Source organism: Calonectris borealis, chromosome 3 (genome assembly GCF_964195595.1).
Source record: "Calonectris borealis chromosome 3, bCalBor7.hap1.2, whole genome shotgun sequence".
In the NCBI taxonomy this organism is placed as follows: Eukaryota; Metazoa; Chordata; class Aves; order Procellariiformes; family Procellariidae; genus Calonectris; species Calonectris borealis.
In genome coordinates, this window is record NC_134314.1 from 8,233,452 (window position 1) to 8,253,725 (window position 20,274).

The 20,274-nt window shown below is 38.8% G+C and overlaps 1 protein-coding gene across 8 annotated transcripts in view; it reads left to right on the top strand.

Moving 5' to 3' along the window:
- The window catches only part of ITSN2 (intersectin 2), a 100,142-nt gene that overhangs the window by 43,274 nt on the left and 36,594 nt on the right, over window positions 1-20,274 (top strand). For 7 of the 8 annotated variants that reach the window (XM_075144937.1, XM_075144940.1, XM_075144942.1 and 4 more), the window contains 14 exons: window positions 1,254-1,317; window positions 2,941-3,104; window positions 4,410-4,607; window positions 4,901-4,997; window positions 6,666-6,808; window positions 8,098-8,161; window positions 12,565-12,702; window positions 12,812-12,897; window positions 13,866-14,128; window positions 14,821-14,970; window positions 15,202-15,342; window positions 16,148-16,235; window positions 16,826-16,965; window positions 19,727-19,863. In XM_075144937.1, coding sequence (XP_075001038.1) covers window positions 1,254-1,317; window positions 2,941-3,104; window positions 4,410-4,607; window positions 4,901-4,997; window positions 6,666-6,808; window positions 8,098-8,161; window positions 12,565-12,702; window positions 12,812-12,897; window positions 13,866-14,128; window positions 14,821-14,970; window positions 15,202-15,342; window positions 16,148-16,235; window positions 16,826-16,965; window positions 19,727-19,863 — 1,873 coding nt within the window. Of the gene's footprint in view, window positions 1-1,253; window positions 1,318-2,940; window positions 3,105-4,409; window positions 4,608-4,900; window positions 4,998-6,665; window positions 6,809-8,097; window positions 8,162-12,564; window positions 12,703-12,811; window positions 12,898-13,865; window positions 14,129-14,820; window positions 14,971-15,201; window positions 15,343-16,147; window positions 16,236-16,825; window positions 16,966-17,864; window positions 17,946-19,726; window positions 19,864-20,274 lie in introns of all 8 variants that reach the window. The other variant, XM_075144945.1, reaches the window with a different exon arrangement.

Genomic DNA, 20,274 nt, shown 5'->3' on the forward strand with positions numbered 1-20,274 from the left:
TGCTTGAAATTTATTAACCCTTGGGCCTTCAGCGAGTTCTGGGTAGGCTGATGGCATTTTGCAACGGCCTGCTGTCAGTTCCAGCTGCATTCAGCTGCTTCTCCTCTTAAGCAATTGAGTCATGTTGCTGCGCACCTCAGAATTTGCAAGTTTTAAATTTAAGAATCTACTTGTGACATCGAGAAAAGGCTCGATTTCACTGGCAAAGATGACTTAATTTAAGAACCCCCGTTCTTTGTGTGCGGGTGGGCACTATAGACCAGCCCTGATGACTCCTACCCTCCTAATTATCTGCTAATGCCCTATCTGGTGACTCCACTGCCCCTGCTTTTCCTCATTTTGGTCCAAAAAAGACTGAGGAAAGAGTGGGAAGTTGTCTGTTTGGAACATGCACATCTTCTAGCTAAGCAATACGTAACTCCTGCTTTGGCCAAACAGCTCTGGGAGGTTGGTGTGTACTTTACCACCAGCTGAAAATTATGCAGTGCCAGGGATTACCTTTAGGCCACATCTGGGCTCTTACCTGCGCGTACGTCTGCAGGCTTCATTATTTATTTGGCAAGTGCTTGAAATGAAAGGCTGTGTATGAATATAAGCGAAGAGAGAGCTGAAAGAATAACCTGAAGTCTTAGCTTGAAGCATCTGTAATTCGCTCATAGGTAAGCATAAACACCACTGTCCGTGTTTTATTACGAGTTTGTTTAACAGCACAATCAGTACCAATTGATGTGGAACTTGGTATGGAATTGCACAACAGTTCCCATTCCCTTCCTGAAATACTGAAACAGTGGATGTTCTCTGACGGAACAGAATATGATTTAGGACACGACGTTTTTCCAGTTTTTCTAGAGAGGCAATACTGGCTGAAGTTAGATTGGATGAAGGAGAAGGAAAGAAAGAGCATGCACATCCTTTCCTGTAAAAGTAATTGGGTCAGGACTAAATTTTCAGTCGTTTTTACTTCTTTAAATCTTGCATCTATTAAACTGTTGGCAGCTGTTGATTTGTGACCTGTTAAAGCTTTCTATAGCTATTTGAAATCACTTCTCAGAGCAAAGATTCAGGATTACAGAATACATGGGTATCTGACGATCGCTGTCACCAGGGAAGGAGTTAGGTGGTACGAAACTGGAAAGCTTGGCATCCAGCTTGCTGATTCCTTTTGAAAATCTGTCCCACAACAGAATGCTGAGGTTTTCTGAAAATTTGTGTCTAGAGTGTAAAAGTTTGTCTGTCTGTCTTGTTTATCGTAGGTGATCAAGCACGTACCTTTTTTTTGCAATCAGGTCTACCAGCTTCAATCCTTGCTGAAATATGGTAAGGTATTCTTTTACCTTTTTTTTTTTTTTTAAAAAAAAAAAAAGTTAGTATTTGAATGCTACGCATCTCCTATCTTTGGTATGTTGTGTTGTCTCAAAGAGGGTTTCAGCAGTCAAAGTAGGAGTGTTGTCTGAATTATTGTTTTAATTTTATTAAATTTAGAGGAAGGATTGAGCCTATATGTGTACCAACACTTAATTAAAAAGCAATATCTTTTATATCTTTCTTATGATGTTAATTCAAATTGAATCGTATTGAACACAGCCTTTTTAAACTATAGTAAGTGCTTGAAACAAAAAGCGATGATAAATTGGAAGGCTTTCATAGAGGAAAGTGCCTGTTGGACTGCCACAAAGGTCATTGTTAAGCCTTGTCTTTATATTTTAAATAATAATGTGGAAAAAGAGGTAAAAAATAACACATTAAAACTGGGAGTGGAGAATACACTGAAAGTAGAAGACAGGAAAAAATCTAAAGCCACAGAAAATGTTAGTTAGAAGATCAGTTATAATACACTGTAAGATACCAAACAGTGCTGTAGTACAGGAACTGGAAAAAGTGCTGTTCTTTGCAGCGTATATGTGGTGGTTGCAACACTTGAAACAGACATTTTCTTCTTTGTAACTCCTCAGTCTTCACTAGAATACTATGTTCATTTTGGGGTACTTGGTTGTTATCAAGATGTACACGTGCGAAAAGACACAGGGTAGAGGCTCTTAATAATTAAGAACAACTCACTTGTGAAAGAATATTAAAGAAACGAACTAAATGCAAAGTTAGTTTCTTCTTCAGATGCTTAAAGTGCCTAGAAAAGAGTGGTAAGGAAATTTTTGCGTAGGGCCTTGGGGTTTTATACTGAATAGTAACAGATGAAAGGGAAAATGTAGCTTAATATTAAGTCTGATTTTTTTTTTTCTCCTAATTTTATTTACATTCCTGTGCCTGGTCTAACCAGAAATTTTGTCTGTTTATGTTTATGCATATATTTCCCGTTGTATTTAAGTTTATTTGGAAAAGTGTCAAAGGAAGACAGTGTGGGTATCAGGCCTAAAAAAACCACTGTGAATTAATGCAGTTTTCATAATGGCATATAGTGCCTTTAGCAGGTTTCTGCATCCTGCTGTGTCAGATTCTTGCATTAATTCCTTACATTACCAGACATGAATTTAAAATAATTAGTCTGGCTAGTAACATAGAAAGAAGCATAGCAGAGGCGTATCTGTAGCAACAAGTGTATCCGCCGAGCAGGAGACTACTGCTTTTGCGAGTGTCTTCCTACTTGCTCAGGTGTTAAGTGTTTAATATACAGCAACTTTAAAACTGAACTCTGCAGAAGACTACCCAGTGAATTATACTTAATACAGCTAGATGAACATTATGTTTGGAAGTCCAGGTTGACCTTCAATACCTGTAGGTTGGCAAACTAGAAAAATAAAGATCTGTAAACTGCTGAGAGTGTTGTAAAAAAATCTACAAATGGTTGCAATAAGTTTGTTGTTTTCTTGTACAAAAGCAGTAAATAAATTTGATAGAAAAGCTTCTCATTAAGTGAAAAAGTTAACTTTACATTTCTTCCTTGTGGGCTTTTTACATTTAATTTAATTTTTTTTTATTTTTAAGGACACTATCAGACCTGAACAAGGATGGAAAAATGGATCAACAGGAGTTCTCTATAGCTATGAAACTTATCAAGCTGAAATTGCAAGGACAGCACTTGCCTGCGGTTCTCCCTCCTGTCATGAAACAAACTCCAGTATTTTCGCCGCTAATGTCAGCTCGCTTTGGTACTTATGAATATGTAATTACTTAGTGTTCAGAGGTGAAAAACCACAGTTAATTGCAGCCAAATACAAGCATTAATCTGACCATGACAGTTGAGGGAATCAGTAAAAAAACATCAAAGATATTCTGATTTAGGAAATTCACAAAGTCACTTTCTTGACATTTTGATAATTTCATTCTTTGAAGACATTTAATAATAAAGAAAAACCTTCGATTTAATTTTGACCTGAGGTTCAAGAAGGCCATTCACATTTGCCATCTGACTTGCAGGCTGTCATCTTGCACTGTGAAGGTCTCTTTTTGTCTCCCTCCTACTCATTCACCTATTTATACTCGGGGGTTTTAAAGTTAAACTTAGTAAAGGTCGAAGTTCTGGTAGAACACTTACTTTACGTATTTTTTTCAAAATCAATCAGATCGTCTATTTTGGTTATATGATCAATTGAATATAATTATGTTAACTTTTGTTTCCTTTTCTGATGGTGTTTTGGGATTCAGTGGATGCCTGTTATTTTGTTGTTTTGTAGAACAAAATACACGTAATGACTTCAGCTGGATTACAAAATTAGCATACTTCTATGCTGAAATTAAATGTATGCATATATTAATTACATACGTGATTTAAAATATCTGCCCATCGGTAAATCTTGTGTGTTTGTATACAAGTGCATGCATTTATAGATAGCTGTGGTTGGCATACGATTACTACTAACCTTCCATCATAGCATCTGCATACTGTTGTCTTCCACAAGATTCAGCCAGTAATTCAGGTGCCCTTATTCACTTCAGGCAACTGCCTTAAAGAAACCATTTGCTAGGCATGGGTCCCTAAGTATGGACTTTTCACCCATACGGATTCTTCCAAGGCTGACACTCGGAACAGACTTAGTTCAGAAACAGTTCCAGTTTTTCCCTACAGAGGATTGTCACAACTGTTGAGTTGCATTATAATTCTCTCTCAGGGGTCAGACGTGGAAAGACTGGTTGAAGAACTAGTTACAGCTGCATTTATAAAAACTAGACCTTATTCTTTTCTGAAATACTAGCTAAATCTACCTTGAGAATGAATTGCTTGTAAGGATCTTTTTTTTTTTTTTTAATTCATGTTCTTCAGTATATTTTCCTCTGAGCTGTCTCTAAAGTCTAAACTTTAGAGAAAAAGTAAATATTATACACAAGCATCTATTTTAGCTCATTGTATCTCTGGACGCAGGTTACTTTGTGTAGTTTCTGCCTAGCATAATGGAGCCGATTTCTTGCTGGAGCCTCTGCAGTATTAAATCATGAATTGTTGGATTTTGCTCTAGGAATGGGTAGTATGCCAAATCTGTCCATGCCAACATCTATGTCTACGATCACACCGTTAGCTCCCATGTCTCTGACCTCCATGAGTTCCATTCCTCCTTTGGTTATCTCTGCTCCCTTGGTGCCTTCTGTCAGTACCTCCTCATTGCCAAATGGAACATCCAGCCTTCTGCAGCCTTTGTCCGTACCTTTCTCTTCAAGTAAGTACAGTCCAGTACTCACTTTCAGAATTGTGAATCTTATTTTCTCTATGGCTAATTTCAGACAGGAATGCTAATACTTGCATGCAAGTTTTAAAAAAAAAAAAAAAAAACCCAAACTGTATTTTTTCCAAAGTTCACATTTGTCAAATCGGTTCTAACTAGTTAAACTTAACAACAAGGCACTGATTAGTTTTTTAGTTCTATGAAAGCCTTGAGTGTTTATTACAAATCATTGCCTTATACCCGGTTGCTTTACAGTTTTTGGTTTTGTTTTTGTTTGTTTGTTTCAGCGCTGCCTCATACTGGTTCTTTAGGTCCCATGGCAGGAGGGTTTGGTGGTACTAGTATACAGAAGGCTCAGTCACTAATCGATTTAGGATCTAGCAGGTATGAAAGTTAAGTTTAAAATGGTTATATCTTAAACTTGAGTGGTATGCCTTCCAAAACTTACGGAATATTTCTATTTTCAAAGTACATCATCAAAAATTAGTCTATCTAATATGACCTACCAAGTCTGAAAATAGATTGTTTTGATATGCACAATAAATAATATTTTCAGTAAATCTGACAAAACTATCCGAAGTAGGTGAAGAGTTCAAATGAGAGAAAGCGGTGCCAAAAAGAAGGGAATGTACCTCAGTAGGGAATAGAAGTAAAACTTACCAAGTGGTTATAAAAGCAATGTTTATGGATTGATGTGCTCATTCATTATGGAGGGCACCATGTAATTAGCAGGCATGTAAGAATAGTGTTTGTTATAAATATTTATGTGTGAATTTGTTTTATGAATAATAGAAGACTATCAATCTCTGTATTCAGCTGCTCTATTTCACTGATTTTAGAGCTTTGCCATAGACAAAGTGAGGGACTAGGCTTATCTATCCAATTGGGCATCCAGGGAACAGTCTCCCAAAAGACAATCCGGAGGGCATCTCAGCCCCTGCTCAGTTCCAGAAGGTGACTCAGAGGTGCTTGCACCTCTTTGCTGCTGATACAAGGCATCTAGGATGAACGCATGTCTGACTTTGGGCTCCTCACACAGACAGACAGATGATGCTAGCAGATGTTCGATAAGGTGATTGTAGGCATGGTGTGTGCCCGTAATCATGATGTGTGCCCGTAATCACCTTTTTTTGGGTTTTGTTTTGTTTTTTTTTTTTAATCAGAAAGCTTTCTTTTGCTGGTGTTGTAGTGTTGCAGAGTAGCTCTTCTTCAGTATTACTGTTGACAGCATTTTCACCATAATGTTATCTAATTCCGTGCAAAGGATGTCTATCCAGCATCGTGCCCAAAAGGCTTTGTTTATATCAGCATTCTTTACTTTATTGCCTGGGATAACACTGCAAATAGTTTTTTACTTGACAGAGTAGGGGATTACCTTAAACAAGGCAGGCTGGATGTTTTTGTCTGATCTTCAAAGATGGGATACTGAAAATGCTGGGAATTGCAGGTAGAAGTTCTGTAGGTATAACTAAACTAAACCCTCCATCAGCGCTATTCTGCAGAAGCTGAATGAGTTGAAAAACTCCATTCAGCCTGTCATTGTCACTGATAGAAAGAGGTAGAGGTGGAATATAGTGGTTTCAGCAGCTTTAGAAGCTGCTTTTGGATGTGAGTTTATCAGATAAATTTTTATGCTCATGGTTATTCATTTGCATACCTCTTAAAGTTACTTAGGCATCCGCCCAATGCTTCACAGCCCTTGTAAACATTCTTATGAAAGTTGAGATGTTTTCTGATAGTATTATTTTACAGTGATGGACCGATGAATTATATGACATAAGTGCCTGTGATACTAAGGGAACAGGATCTTGAATTCAGGAGTTTCCTTTTAGATGTGTGTCCCTACTTTCACAGTAAAATTCCATATTAGTGATGAAAATATTTATAGCAAGTTAGCAGAGGTAAAACTTCATGGAAGTTGTTTCATGTTACCAGAAGATGCCATATATCTTCTGTTCCAATGCTGTTTATTAAGCCAAGTAACTTAGAGTTCTTTCTTTCTCTCCTTTTTTTTTTTTTTTTTTTTTTTTTTTTTTTTAAATTATATTGTAGTTCAAATTCTTCCTCTAGTGCTTCACTAGCTGGGAATTCACCAAAGATTGCATCCTCAGATTGGGCGGTTCCTCAGGCTTCCAGATTAAAATACAGACAGAAATTTAACAGTCTTGATAAAAGTATGAGTGGATATTTATCAGGTGAGTATGGCATTTGATATGGAGAGGGAAAACCGGCAGTGTCTTCTGCCTCTGGAATGTTGCAGGTTGAGGAATGGAATCCCAGCTTAGGGTTTAACTTCCATATGAAATAAAAGCTGAAATTGTTGACATTCAGACCTATGCAGGAGGTAGTGGGTTTCAGCTACTGGTTCCAGTCAGCCATGGAAGTGGTTATCAGTTTATTGGCCTGGGCTCTCCAGACCTGGATTGGGCCTGAGGAGGCAGCAGTCGAGGGGCAGAAGAGAAGAGTGGCAGTGGTGGGATCTACCTAGAAGAGCCTTGAGAACCATAAGGCTGTTATGGTTAGCTCCATGAAGTCGGCAGTCATTTTTCAAGCATCACTTTTTGGACTGAGACTCTTTCTTATGACTTTGTAAAATGGGGGACATCTCACAGTCATTTTGTGCCATGTGCTCCTATGTATATGTATTAATAATTGCTTAGATATTTGGGCTTTATCTTTTCAGAGAAAGCAGTTCAGGAAAGACACTACAGTACTGCGGCCATTGATTGGAGTTTTTCAAAAATAATTAAAGGGAGTCATTCCTTGTTGATTTTCAGTGACATTTGTGCTGTGCTATGGCCTTATGGTGGTTTCGAAAGACTTCACACAAAGTTTAATAGAAGAGTAGAGCTTTATGAAAGTTCTTACAGAACTGGATTACTCACTGTACTGCAGCGAGTAGAGCGCTGGCCAAGCAGTTAGTAGATGTAAAGTCAGTATGTATGTCTGTAGCTTACTAGATTTCCCATTTTGAATAAGCACTTACCAAGCCTCTGTCTCAGTTTACTAGCCTACAAAAAAGGAGGACAATTCTCTCTTTCAAGAAAGGGACTCAATGCTTTTTGTCTTTTTCAGTTGATTTAGGGCTGAAGGTTTTATGGACCTGCATAGAAAGGTATATGGTTCTTTGCTATCAAAGGAAAGTCGACAGCTTTCCAACATGCTAGCTCAAGCTTTAGGAAGACAAGTCAGCTGTGCTTTTGTAACAGCTGTGGGGATTACCATAAATATCCATTTTTCATGTCAGGTTTTTGGTTAGGTGCTCTGAGTGAAAAGTACACAAGAACACTTACATCTTTATTGTGTTCAGGTTGTAATGCCTGTTGTTAAGCCTCGAAGTAATGCCAACTGTCAGCCACTGATGAAAACAGATTAGATTAATATTAAAAATAAACATGCCCCAGTTCATGACCCATTTTTTGCTACATGTGAATCTTTGTTCAAAGTATTTATTTTTATTAAAATCTTTTACACTTTCACTAAGGATTTCAAGCAAGGAATGCCCTTCTGCAATCAAACCTTTCACAGACTCAGTTGGCTACTATTTGGTAAGTTTAGATTATTAATTCAACGTGTTTATGGTGTTAAGGGAAGAAATGTACTTTATTTAATAAGAAATTATGAAGGGACACCATAGATCTAAAATCATAAACTGAAACTAAGTTACTTCTTAAACTAGTTTGTTCATTAGTACATTTTCAAAAGACACCTTGACATAATATAATGAATTTTTTGGCTCTTTGTGTTTGTTTGTTAAACTCCATATAATAGTAGAGATACTCATTTCAATTTCTGATTCAGTGATGCGCCAGTTTAGCTGAGATGAGGGTTTGTTCATTTTAAAAGTAGGATTCTGAAATCAAGCTTGTTAGTTTTAAAATACGGAGAAAGATTAAAAATGGAGTAATCCTTCAGATTTTTAGTGTTTTCCTGCAGTTCCCATAAAGATATCTGCATATTACACATTTGTTAAGACTTGCCTTTACGGTGGTGATGGAAATGGTTGCAGTCGTCTGAAGGCTTGAATAATCTGCCATTACTCTGCTAGATATGGTAGTTTGGATTATGCCTTCAGGTGTAACTCGGATGTTATACATAAAATTTACTGGCCCAGCAGAATTCACAATAGCTTGGTGCTTTACATCTCTTTCTGAGTTCCCTTTCTTCCTCTTTATCCCAGGGCAGTCATTTGTTTGTTTCTAGCAGCAGCGGGCTGAAATATTCCTTATATTCGTTCAGCTTATTTGGTTGCATGCTGCGAAGGTAAAAACGGAGTGTCAGGTTGTATTCCTCCACTGTGGAGTATGGGGAAATAAAGCAAGTATATAGTGACTGTTTTCTTCCTGGGTGCCGAGCCTGAAGATATTGGTAGCCAATGCGAGGAGGTCTGTGTACCCAGGTAGAAGATTAACAGCCCAAAGTTTCAGTTTTGCCCAAAGGAAGAAATTACCAATATTTCTACCGGGGTACCGTATTCATGGTAATTACTGTAATAATGGTACTGTTATGTGTGAATAGTGTTGGTCTGTGAACATAATAAAAATCTTATTTCATCATCTCCTGCTTTTGTTTTTCACTGTGGTGTGTGGGTGGGTGATGGTTTTTTGTTTGTGGTGGTGTTTCCTTTTTGTTTTTAGTGGGTTTTTTAACTGCCCTCTTTTTTTTTTTTTTTAACAAGCAGTTATTTTATGAAGCTTATTTTCACTTAAGTGCAGTCTAAGGACACATTCCTGCAACTGAATCTACGTAGATAGTTCTTTTAGAAAGGTTCCTGCTTTCTTGCCTGCATCTCTGGAAACATTTCACAGGTTTCCCACCCCCTCCCCCCTGGTTGTGTGGGAAGCATTTTGTAGGCTAATGATCATAGAATCATAGAATGGTTTGGGTTGGAAGAGACCTTTAAAGGTCATCTAGTCCAACCCCCCTGCCATAGGCAGGAACATCTTCAACTAGATCAGGTTGCTCAGAGCCCTGTCCAACCTGACCTTGAATGTTTCCAGGGATGGGGCATCTACCACCTCTCTGTGCAACTTGTGCCAGTGTTTCACCCTGATTGTAAAAACATTTCTTCCTTATATCTAATCTAGATCTGCCCTCTTTTAGTTTAAAACCAGTCCCCCTTGTCCTGTCGCTACAGGCCGTGCTAAAAAGTCTGTCCCCATCTTTCTTATAAGCCCCCTTTAAGTACTGAAAGGCCTCAGTAAGGTCTCCCTGGTGCCTTCGCTTCTCCAGGCTGAATAACCCCAAATCTCTCAGCCTTTCTTCATGGGAGAGGTCGTCCATCCCCCTGATGATTTTTGTGGCCCTCCTCTGGACCCGCTCCAACAAGTCCATGTCTTTCTCGTGCTGAGGGCTCCGGAGCTGGACGCAGGACTGCAGATGGGGTCTCACCAGAGCAAAGTAGAGGGGCAGAACCACCTCCCGCGACCTGCTGGCCACGCTTCTTCTGATGCAGCCCAGGAGACGGTTGGCCTTCTGGGCTGCGAGCGCACATTGTTGGCTCATGTCCAGCTTTTCGTCCACCAGTACCCCCAAGTCCTTCTCAGCAGGGCTGCTCTCCATCCCTTCATCCCCCAGTCCGTATTGATACCGGGGGTTGCCCTGGCCCAGGTGCAGGGCCTTGCACTTGGCCTTGTGGAACCTCATGAGATTCACACGGGCCACTTCTCAAGCTTGCCCAGGTCCCTCTGGATGGCATCCGTCCCTCAGGCATGTCGATCACACCACTCAGCTTGATGTCATCTGCAGACTTTCTGAGGGTGCATTCAATCCCACTGTCTGTCATTGATGAAGATATTAAACAGTACCAGTCCCAATACAGACCCCTGAGGGATATCACTTGTCACTGGTCTCCATCTGGACGTTGAGCCGTTGACCACTACCCTTTGGATGCGACCATCCAACCAATTCCTCATCTACAGAACAGTCCACCCATCAAATCCATATCTTTCCAGTTTAGAGAGAAGGATGTTGTGGGGGACCGTGTCAAAGACCTTACAGAGGTCCAGATAGACGACATCTGTAGCCCTTCCCATGTCCATCACTCCATCATAGAAGGCCATTAGGTTGGTCAGGCAGGACTTGCCCTTGGTGAAGCCATGCTGGCTGTCTCTAATTGCCTCCCTGTCTTAGCAAAGCCTTAGCAGGGCTTCCAGGAGGATCTGTTCCATGATCTTCCCAGGCACAGAGGTGAGGCTGACAGGTCAGTAGTTTCCAGGGTCCTCCTTTCTACCCTTTTTAAAAATGAGTGCAATGTTTCCCTTTTTCCAGTCACCAGGGACTTCACCTGACTGCCATGGCTTTTCAAACATCATGGAGAGTGGCTTGGCATCTACATCAGCCAATTCCCTCAGGACTCTGGGATGCATCTCGTTAGGTCCCATAGACTTGCATATATTTGGGTTCCTCAGGTGGTCACAAACCTGATCTTCTCTTGCAGTGGCAGGGACTTTGCTCCCCCAGTCCCCATCTTGTGGTTCATCCACTCGAGAGGTATGGGAAGAGAGGTTGCCAGTGAAGACTGAGACAAAAAAGTTGTTGAGTACCTTGGCCTTCTGCTTGTCCATTGTTACCAGTTTGCCAGTCTTGCTCATCAGGGGGTACACTTTCTTTGACCTTCCTTTTCTGTCTGACATACCTGTAGAAGCCCTTTTCATTATTTTTTGCATCCCCTGCCAAGTTCAGCTCCACCTGCGCCTTGGCCTTCCTGACCCCATCCCTACACAACTGGGCAGTGTCCCTATACTCTTCCCAGGATACCTGTCCCTGCTTCCACTGCCTATGCATTTCCTTCTTGCCTTTTAGTTTGACCAGCAGGTCTTGACTCGGCCATGCTGGTCTCTTGCCTTCCTTGCCTGATTTCTTACACCTGGGGATCGAGAGCTCTTGCGCTTTATGGAAAGCATCCTTAAAGGTCTGCCAGCTCTGTTCTGCTCCCTTGTCCCTGAGGGCAGTTTCCCAGGGGCTCCTAATGACTAACTCTTTGAAAAGCTGGAAATTTGCTTTCCTAAAATGCAGGGTCCTGGCTTTACTCTTCATCTGACCCATATCCCTCAGGACTGTGAACTCCACCAGTGCGTGATCACTGCAGCCCAGGCTGCCTCCAATCTTGACATCACTGATTAGCTCACTTGCGCTGGTGACCATCAGGTCCAGTATCGCATCCCCTCTGGTAGGGCTGTCTATTACCTGGCTTAAGAAGTTATCCTGAATGCATTCCAGGAGTCTCCTGGATTGCCTACAGCTCGCCGTGCTACTTTTCCAGCAGATATCAGGGTGGTTGAAGTCCTCCAGCAGGACGAGAGCCTGCGAACGTGATGCCTCCTGTAGCTGGAGTAAGAAGGCTTCGTCAATAGGCTCTCCTTGATCAGGCGGCCTGTGGTAGACACCAACCACAAGGTTCCCTTGATGATAGATTGTGTGGTTTGCCTTCTCCTTAGAGGGGATAGGTGATCCTTTTCCTACCCATTGCAAAGTACTCTGGGGCAGCTCACGTCTTCCCTGTGCTGTCGAGGAGGCACAAGGGGAAAAAAGAATTCTATGCAAAGGGTCCTGTTGTAGAATTTGATGTAACTTTATATAATGTTTGCTTTTGCTTAAAAAAAAAAAAATACTGAAAAAGTGGTTTCTAACATTTTGAGCATTTTGTTAAGAACAGTCCTGGATTCTCTTCCCAGCTCTTCTCTTGGTGATGCAATAAATCAAGAGATATCTCTTAACCTTTCCTATCCTTTTTGCTGTATTTTACGAAAACATCTGAATAGCAGTACATTATTAACATAATATCTCCTTTCATCAACTATTCATGTTATTAATTGTAATTAGTTTTACCAGAACATTTCACAGGAATTCTCTATTTTAAAAATTATTTTTACAGTAAGTTATTTTAGCTATCATTTGTGAGGGATTGTGATACTTGGTTCTAACTATTGTTGCTGTTAAAACTGTGCAGGTCACTAGCTGATATTGATGGAGACGGACAGCTAAAAGCTGATGAGTTTGTGTTAGCCATGCACCTAACTGATATGGCCAAAGCCGGACAACCTCTGCCACTAACTCTGCCTCTTGAACTGGTACCACCTTCTTTCAGGTATATCATTGAAGGCAGTGAAACATAATATATTTTCAGTGGAAGTGTTTTATACTGAGAAAATAACTGTGTTATTTCTCTAACAATGGTGGGTTTTTTTTCCCTCCAGGAGTGGAAAATATACTGAAAATATAAATGGAACTCTGCCATCTTACCAGCCTGTGCAAGAGGAGGAGCCACAGAAAAAACAGCCAGGTAAAATAGGGTTCACATTCTTGATGTATAGGGCTGTCTTTGAAGGGCACTGAAACCTTTAGAAAGTGGAAGACATAATCAATTCTCTAGGGAGCTTCATTTCAGGAGCTAGATCCCCTTTAACTTGGATGGTAGGAAGCTTGTTAAGTGGATGTAGTCAGCCTATTACATCTAATAGAATTGAGAAGGCAGAGATGGGGGCTATTTTTAGCTGTAGGAAAGGAAAAGTGTGCTGATTAATAATGTATTTTGGAAAATAAATCCTTCATGGCCAAATACTGCCATGCTACTGCAAACTTTTTGTCGGTTGAAAGTTCCTGGCATTATTTTGTTCTGGACATTTTGAAAACACGGGGCTCCAATGTAGTTTAATTATCTGAAAACTAGATGCAATTTGCACATAACATAGATTCTACTCTTGACTCCCTGATGGTACCATCAAAGGTCTCTTACAAGCACACTGCGAGACATGACTTGCCTCTCTTTTTGGAAGGGTGGTTGCTGGGACCTGAAACCATTCCTTTGTATCTCTTACTATCCTATACTGCAGTAATTGAGCTTGATCCTGTTTTGTTTTTTGCTGTTTTTAACTCCAGGAGCTTTTACAGGGCACACCTTTAAAAACTAAGTTCTTTCTCTCTGTGTTAATGTTTCTTGCCCAGTGGAAAACCTCTTTAACAGAAGATAGTCTTCTCCTAGCTTATAAAAGCTTCTCTTTTATGTTTTCTCTACAATTCAAGTTTTAAATTACAACATTTTTTTGCAATTGGAATAGACTTAGGAAAATTTAAAGGTATTTTGGGAAACAAAAATAATACTTCAGCAAATGCAAGATGCTTATATCATCCATGACCCAACAACCTGAGCTTGCCAAAAAGAAAGTATCTATCTTTAGTGGCATAACCGAGGTAATTGTTTGAGAGCAGTGTTTTGCATAGGACAGAAATAACTACCTTTCCTTATTTTAGTGACGTTTGAGGACAAAAGGAAAGCAAACTATGAGAGGGGAAATATGGAGCTGGAAAAACGCCGTCAGGTCCTGTTGGAGCAGCAGCAGAGAGAGGCTGAACGTAAGGCTCAGAAAGAAAGAGAAGAACAAGAGCGAAGAGAGAGGGAGCGTCAGGAACAGGAACGGAAAAAACAACTTGAAATGGAAAGGCAGCTGGAGAGGCAACGAGAGTTGGAAAGACAAAGGGAAGAAGAAAGGAGGAAAGAAATAGAAAGACGGGAGGTTGTTTTCTTGAAATTATTTTTTAACGTTTTAAGAAATATATACATGCATAAAGTATCCACTTGACAGAGCATTCAGGATTTGAATGCTGGCTTTGGTTCTGTCTCCTCGCATGGCCATTGGCAGGTTGTCTTGGAGAGAAAGCATAATTTCTGCCTGAAAACATTGTGTCTGTTATAAATGAATCAAATGTTGGTATAAGCTGAAGATTTTCAGATACTTCATAGGACAGATAAGATTGGACAGATTTCTTGGATTTATGCAAAAATCTGTATACCATACAAGATTGTACTGAATTCATAATTGATAATATTTTGGCAGTTGAACTTGAGACAAATGTGCTTCTATTAGTGTCTCAGTGCATACATAAGACTTGCATGTTTTATGTAGTTCTGTGAAATACTCAAAGGAGGTTATGAGTAATATCTGTCAATGTGCTCATTTATGGGCAGTATTCTAAGCTAAACAGACTTTCTCTCTGAATTATGTAGCTTTTCTTCATCCAGAGTTAGGAGCACGGTCACAGGATCACTTTCTCCGTTCTTTGGTGCTGAAGTATATAAGAGCACTTTACAAAAGACAGTATGTTGTGTTGCTGTTACGCTATTTTGAAACAGAGCACATTATATTCAATCATGGTCTCCGAGTTCTGCATCTCCATTGTAATTCAAGGTAATGTAACTTTTCTCCAGGCAGCAAAGCAAGAACTTGAGCGCCAGCGACGATTGGAATGGGAGAGAATTCGTCGCCAAGAACTTCTTAATCAACGTAACAGGGAACAAGAAGAAATTGTCAAGCTGACCTCTAAAAAGAAGAGCCTTAATCTTGAATTAGAAGCCCTGGTAAGACAGAAATTTCACTACACAACTTGAAATACAGAATTCTAAAGTATGCAAATCTTAGAATCTACGTTTAATGGCCCACTAGGACTTTCATTCTGTTTTGAATGAGCAATCTAAAGCAGATATTTTGGGTTGTTTTAAAGAATTGATCATGAACTGAACTGTCCACAGGTTTAGTGCAGAAGTGGTTTTTGCCATATATGGTATAATTTGTCTTTGATTTCTTCCTAGACGGACAAACATCAGCAAATCTCAGGCAGATTGCAAGATATTCGAAGCAAAAAGCAAATTCGAAAAACTGAGCTGGAGGCTTTAGATAAGAAATATGACCAAGGAATCATGGAAGTTAAGCAACTACAACAACAGCTTCAGGCATGTAACTTTCTGTTAAGCTTGTAGTTTTCCTTTACTTCCTATTTTGTGTTTCCGTAATGCTGTTGATGATATATCCCCAGAGGGGGGAATAGTGAATCAGTTTGATTATAGTGGAGAGAGGAAATGGGCAAGGCCATCAACATTGCAGAGGTTTTTAGTTTTATTTGTGGTGTTAAAGAAATGATTACATGTATTACAACAAGCTGATAGTTGAATGAGGACAGTTGTCAAAGCCTCAGCTGTTGTTTTGTGAACCATAATAGTGACTTCTCTTTAATTATGAATTCTTCTAAGGCTCAAATTTTTATGAGGAATGTTTTCCTGTATGCAGAGCAAGTTGGTCTTTGGGCTGAATTATCTTGCTGCTCTTTTTTTTTTCTTTTTTTTTCTCTCTTTGAGTAGCAAGACATGAATTATTTCAAATCAATTGACTACCATAAATCATCCTCTACTATATTTTTATGTAATGCTCCTGCATTACATTTCTGTGTCACAAAAAGTTACTGTTTTATGTTAGGCTTGGGGCAGTCAACTGAAATGTTCTCATGATAATATTTACACTTTTAGCATGTCTGTTCGTTTTTTTTTCCATCTGTGTTAATGTTTTTGTGTCAAAAAGCATTCAATTTTAATAGTATTTATATTGAGAGTATAAAGTTATTTTTTCCTCTACCCCATAATGATAACTTGCATCCACGTTTCATTAACATGAGTTGAAATTATGTTTGAAAATTCACCCATTTTTACTTACTGATTTATAAACAATACTAAAAATTTGTTATGTTCTCTTCAATATCTACAGGAGTATCAGAATAAACTAATCTATTTAGTTCCCGAAAAGCAATTGTTAAGTGAAAGAATTAAAAATGCTCAACTTGAAAACACTCAGAGTAAGTGCCTGCAAATGAATTCTCTTCTGTTTGCTTTGCTGGCTTTTCATCACTTGTAAAAGAGGCTGAAGGATACGGAGGTGTTAATCACACCTTCACTTTTATATCTTTTCAGTTAGTGCCATCTTAGCATTGTTTCATCTGCATTTCATTATTTCCTTCATGTTCTAAATAAGGGGCAAACAAACACATCTTTGTGAGAAAGCACAGATTTTGCCTGAAACTTTATTTATACAGACTATGCACCTTGTCTTTTTTTGGTAGTGTAAACTCAAGGGAGTTCATTTATGTAAGATTTACACTGGTCTTTACATCAAATAAATCACGCTAGAAGTCCCTATCTAGAGAAGTTTGCTATGAATTGGTCTGATAGTAAAAAAACAACTTGCAAATTATTCTGTATGTATGACATGTAATGCCTGTGTGTCTCAGTTAGGCGTCGGGCCGACTTTGTGCTGTGTACGAATAGAAAGGCAAATCAAGTAATTTTTGTGAGGAAAGAGGTTGGGACTGTGTGTATACTAGGAAAATAATAAAATAATTAGTGAAAAAATAAATCCTTGTAAAATTGCTTGTCTTTCCTTATGCAGGTACAGGAATCAGTTCAGTGCACAAAAAGTCCCTAGAAAAGGAAGAATTATGCCAAAGACTTAAGGAACAACTAGATGCCCTTGAAAAAGAAACTGCTTCTAAACTTGCCGAAATGGATGCATTTAACAGTCAGCTTAAGGTACATCTATTCTCTAAATACTTAGTCTTACACTGGTAAGCAGTGTCTTTATTTCTTCATCTAGTCATAAAGGTTGGTGGCACTTCTACCAGGGTCCCAAAAAGCTTTTCCCAACTTTCAATGTCAGATAAGAACTAGCAAAAGTCTTGGAGTAAATAGTACAGCAAAAACACATTTAAAACTATTGCTAATATACTAAAATATGAACTTCTTGCTAATCGTTGCTTTGCATGAATCAACTATTGCTCACTCTCAACTCTTGCCTTCTAGAACTCATTTTGATTTAGAATTGAAGTTTTTCAGGCCCTTGCAAATTCTGTTCTTACAGTACTGAGGCTACATTGGCTACTATTTTTGAATTGTGGACTGAACATTTAACTTCTATTGAAAGAAATACAGGGTTTCATAGTGCGTTGTACAAGATCTGGTAGCAGACTTAGGTGTTGTCCTAAAAGTAAGCATAGTCCATTTATTTGTGTAGAAGTTAAGAAATATTGGCCACTGGCCCTGAAGGCGTTTTTGTTTCAGAGGCAACTCTTGACTTGCCTAAAAACGCATGCAGCTCTCAGGCAGGGTAGCATGCATCCACTTAACTTTATTTACCAGCTTACTCCTAGTGGCACTGATGTGAACTTTATTCTTAAGTAATGGATTTATGCTGGGCCAGCGTGAGGGCTCTGCACTCTCCAATAAAAAGAACACAAAGAAAAATTTGTAAACATTTGAGGAGTTTCTTTTCTTTTTTAAAAACGGCTACATCTAACATACATTTTTAGTTACTTGTTTATTGCATGGCTTGCTGTGTTCAGTGGCTGACCCACCATTTAGTCTTCCCTAAAATACGTTTTTCAAAATACAGTGCAAAGATTAATTGGCTTTTTATCTGCCTTATCTTACAGCGTGAGAATATGGATGATTCTGTTCTTCAGTGCCTTTTGTCTCTGCTAAGCTGTCTCAACAACCTCTTCCTCTTACTTAAGGTTATTTTCTAATCTTTGGCTCTTTTGGTTTTTAATTATTTCGCAATTTTTCTCTGCTTACCCTTTCTGCTTGGATGTACAACTTCTATTAAATAAATTTTCCTAAAGTAAAATCGGTAGGCTCTTTTTCTTTCTGCTAGCTTTTACATCCTCTTAAAGACTTAAAGTTTTCTTACCTGCTTAGAAAGCCAAACTGCAAAATACTGATAGCCATTTTATTTCTTAACAAACTATGTTCACGAAGTTGTTTTATCCAGATATTTTTATTTTTAGTTAAAGTAACATCAACCAAAAAAATACTGTCTTGGATGGAAACGGTGTCTTCTCCCACCTTTCCATCTGCTGCTCTCTACCTCTCTACATCTTAAGCTGTGAGTCAGGTTGATGAATTCTCATTCGAGGTTAAGGGTCTAGAAATAGCATCAATGCCCAGAATATGACATATGACATGGCAAACGCAATGCTATTAAGCTTCCAGATTAACGCAGTACTAAAACCTACTTGCTGTTTCTCCTCAACACTGCTTTTGTCTGCTGGGGTCAGAAATCTAACTTTGATTTTCCCCTCCCCACCCCCAAATTATTCTCAGAATTACTTAACTGACCTTTCCATTTTGCATAAGGGTTATTCTGTCCTTAAATCAAAGATACAAGAGTTTTTATAATGCAGTTTTGTTTCCATAGTGATCTCAATTTCTATGCAAAAGGAGAAGAAAAAGTATTCTTAGGTGAATATGTTTGGGCAAAAATAGTAGTCAATTGTTTGGTTTAGTTTGTTGCTACAGAGACTTTGACAGACACGGAAATCTTGTTATCTTGCCCTTTTCATATAAATTGCACAGTGTCTCTTAGGCAACATGATTATTGGTAGAGGTGCATATCGTAGTGGGACTAGATCATTCTTAATTGCTTTATTTGCATTTATGAGATCAGATATGAAAAGTCAGGGTATACCTGTTGCATTGCTCAGTCTGTATCAATAGGATTCCTAAGAAAAAATAACGTAGTATCTTACAGATGTTTTGTAACATGGTGAAGTACAATTTAAAGTAATTCTGTTGGTGATTTTTTTCTTCTGTAAATTTAATTACCCCAAAGATTCATGCTGATTTTCTGCTGTGAAAAAGTTTGTTATCAGAGGGAGGTGGAATAGGAATTGAAGGATGTGTTTGAAAGAAAAAGAGTAAAATTTTGAAGTTTACAAATATAGGAAAACCCCAATCTGAGTTAGTGTCTTTAGGCTATGGCTTCCCACAGTGGTAAGCTTGCTGGATATTTTTATAAAGCTTTTCTGATTTAAATATGGGACTGATCATTCAGATGGCATCGCAAAGGCGAACACCCTACTGAAGGGATGCATTGTCAGGTTTATGGTATTGTGTTGGCTTTCAGTTGAAGTCTGCCTCCTTGGCAAATGTGTCTTGTAGTTATTTAAAATATGCTTCATTGCCTTCTGTGTCCTTAGATAATGTTGTGTTTGAACACTCAGTTTTATATCTTCCCTTCTCCTCTGTCTTATTTGCCATTTCCAGCAGGTGTATGACTGGAAGGGCTCTTTGAAAGCCTAGCTTACGTCAAAGACTTTGCAAACCTGCCAGCTGCTTTTATACTTCTGTTTATTTGACTTTCTTTACAGTGACCTCCAAAGACTATTAATAAACTTCATATTACTTTGTCCATTTGTATTAAAACTTGGTTCACAAAGCATTAAAATGCCTGGATGCTTTTCTCGAAAGATTAGCTTTATTCCTTTTGATGTACTTCGTTGTCTTTCCTCATTAGGACCTGAGAGAAAGTTACAGTACACAGCAGTTAGCCTTGGAGCAGCTCAACAGGATCAAACAGGACAAAATAAGAGAGGTAGAAAAAAGAAGAGCTGAACTTGCACAGAAAAAGCGACTGGAAGATGAGGCTGCAAGGTACCACATCTGAATGTATCAGTGTTGCAGTTTTTAAGGCAAAAGAATGCTGTGGTGACTTTAAGACACTGTAATAAGCAGGAGGTCTAATCAGTAAAAATACATCCTAGTGAGTTGCCTTAGAGAAAACATTTTATATGGAGCACCACTGATATAAGATGGTTTAAATTTCTTCTTTCCAATCTCTTATCTTATTTTAAAAAAAAAATCTTATAATTCAGATAAACCAAGTAGTCACTTCTGCTAATAAGATTTTTAGCTCCTTTAATAGATAATCCTCACACATTTAAAATTCCTTATATTTTCTGCCTGGTTTTGCTGGCCTTCAAAAGATCTGACCTGTTTCCTTAGAAGCACTTCTGACTGAGTAGGTACTAGTTTTTTGTCATGTATATCCAAACTGTTGTGAGA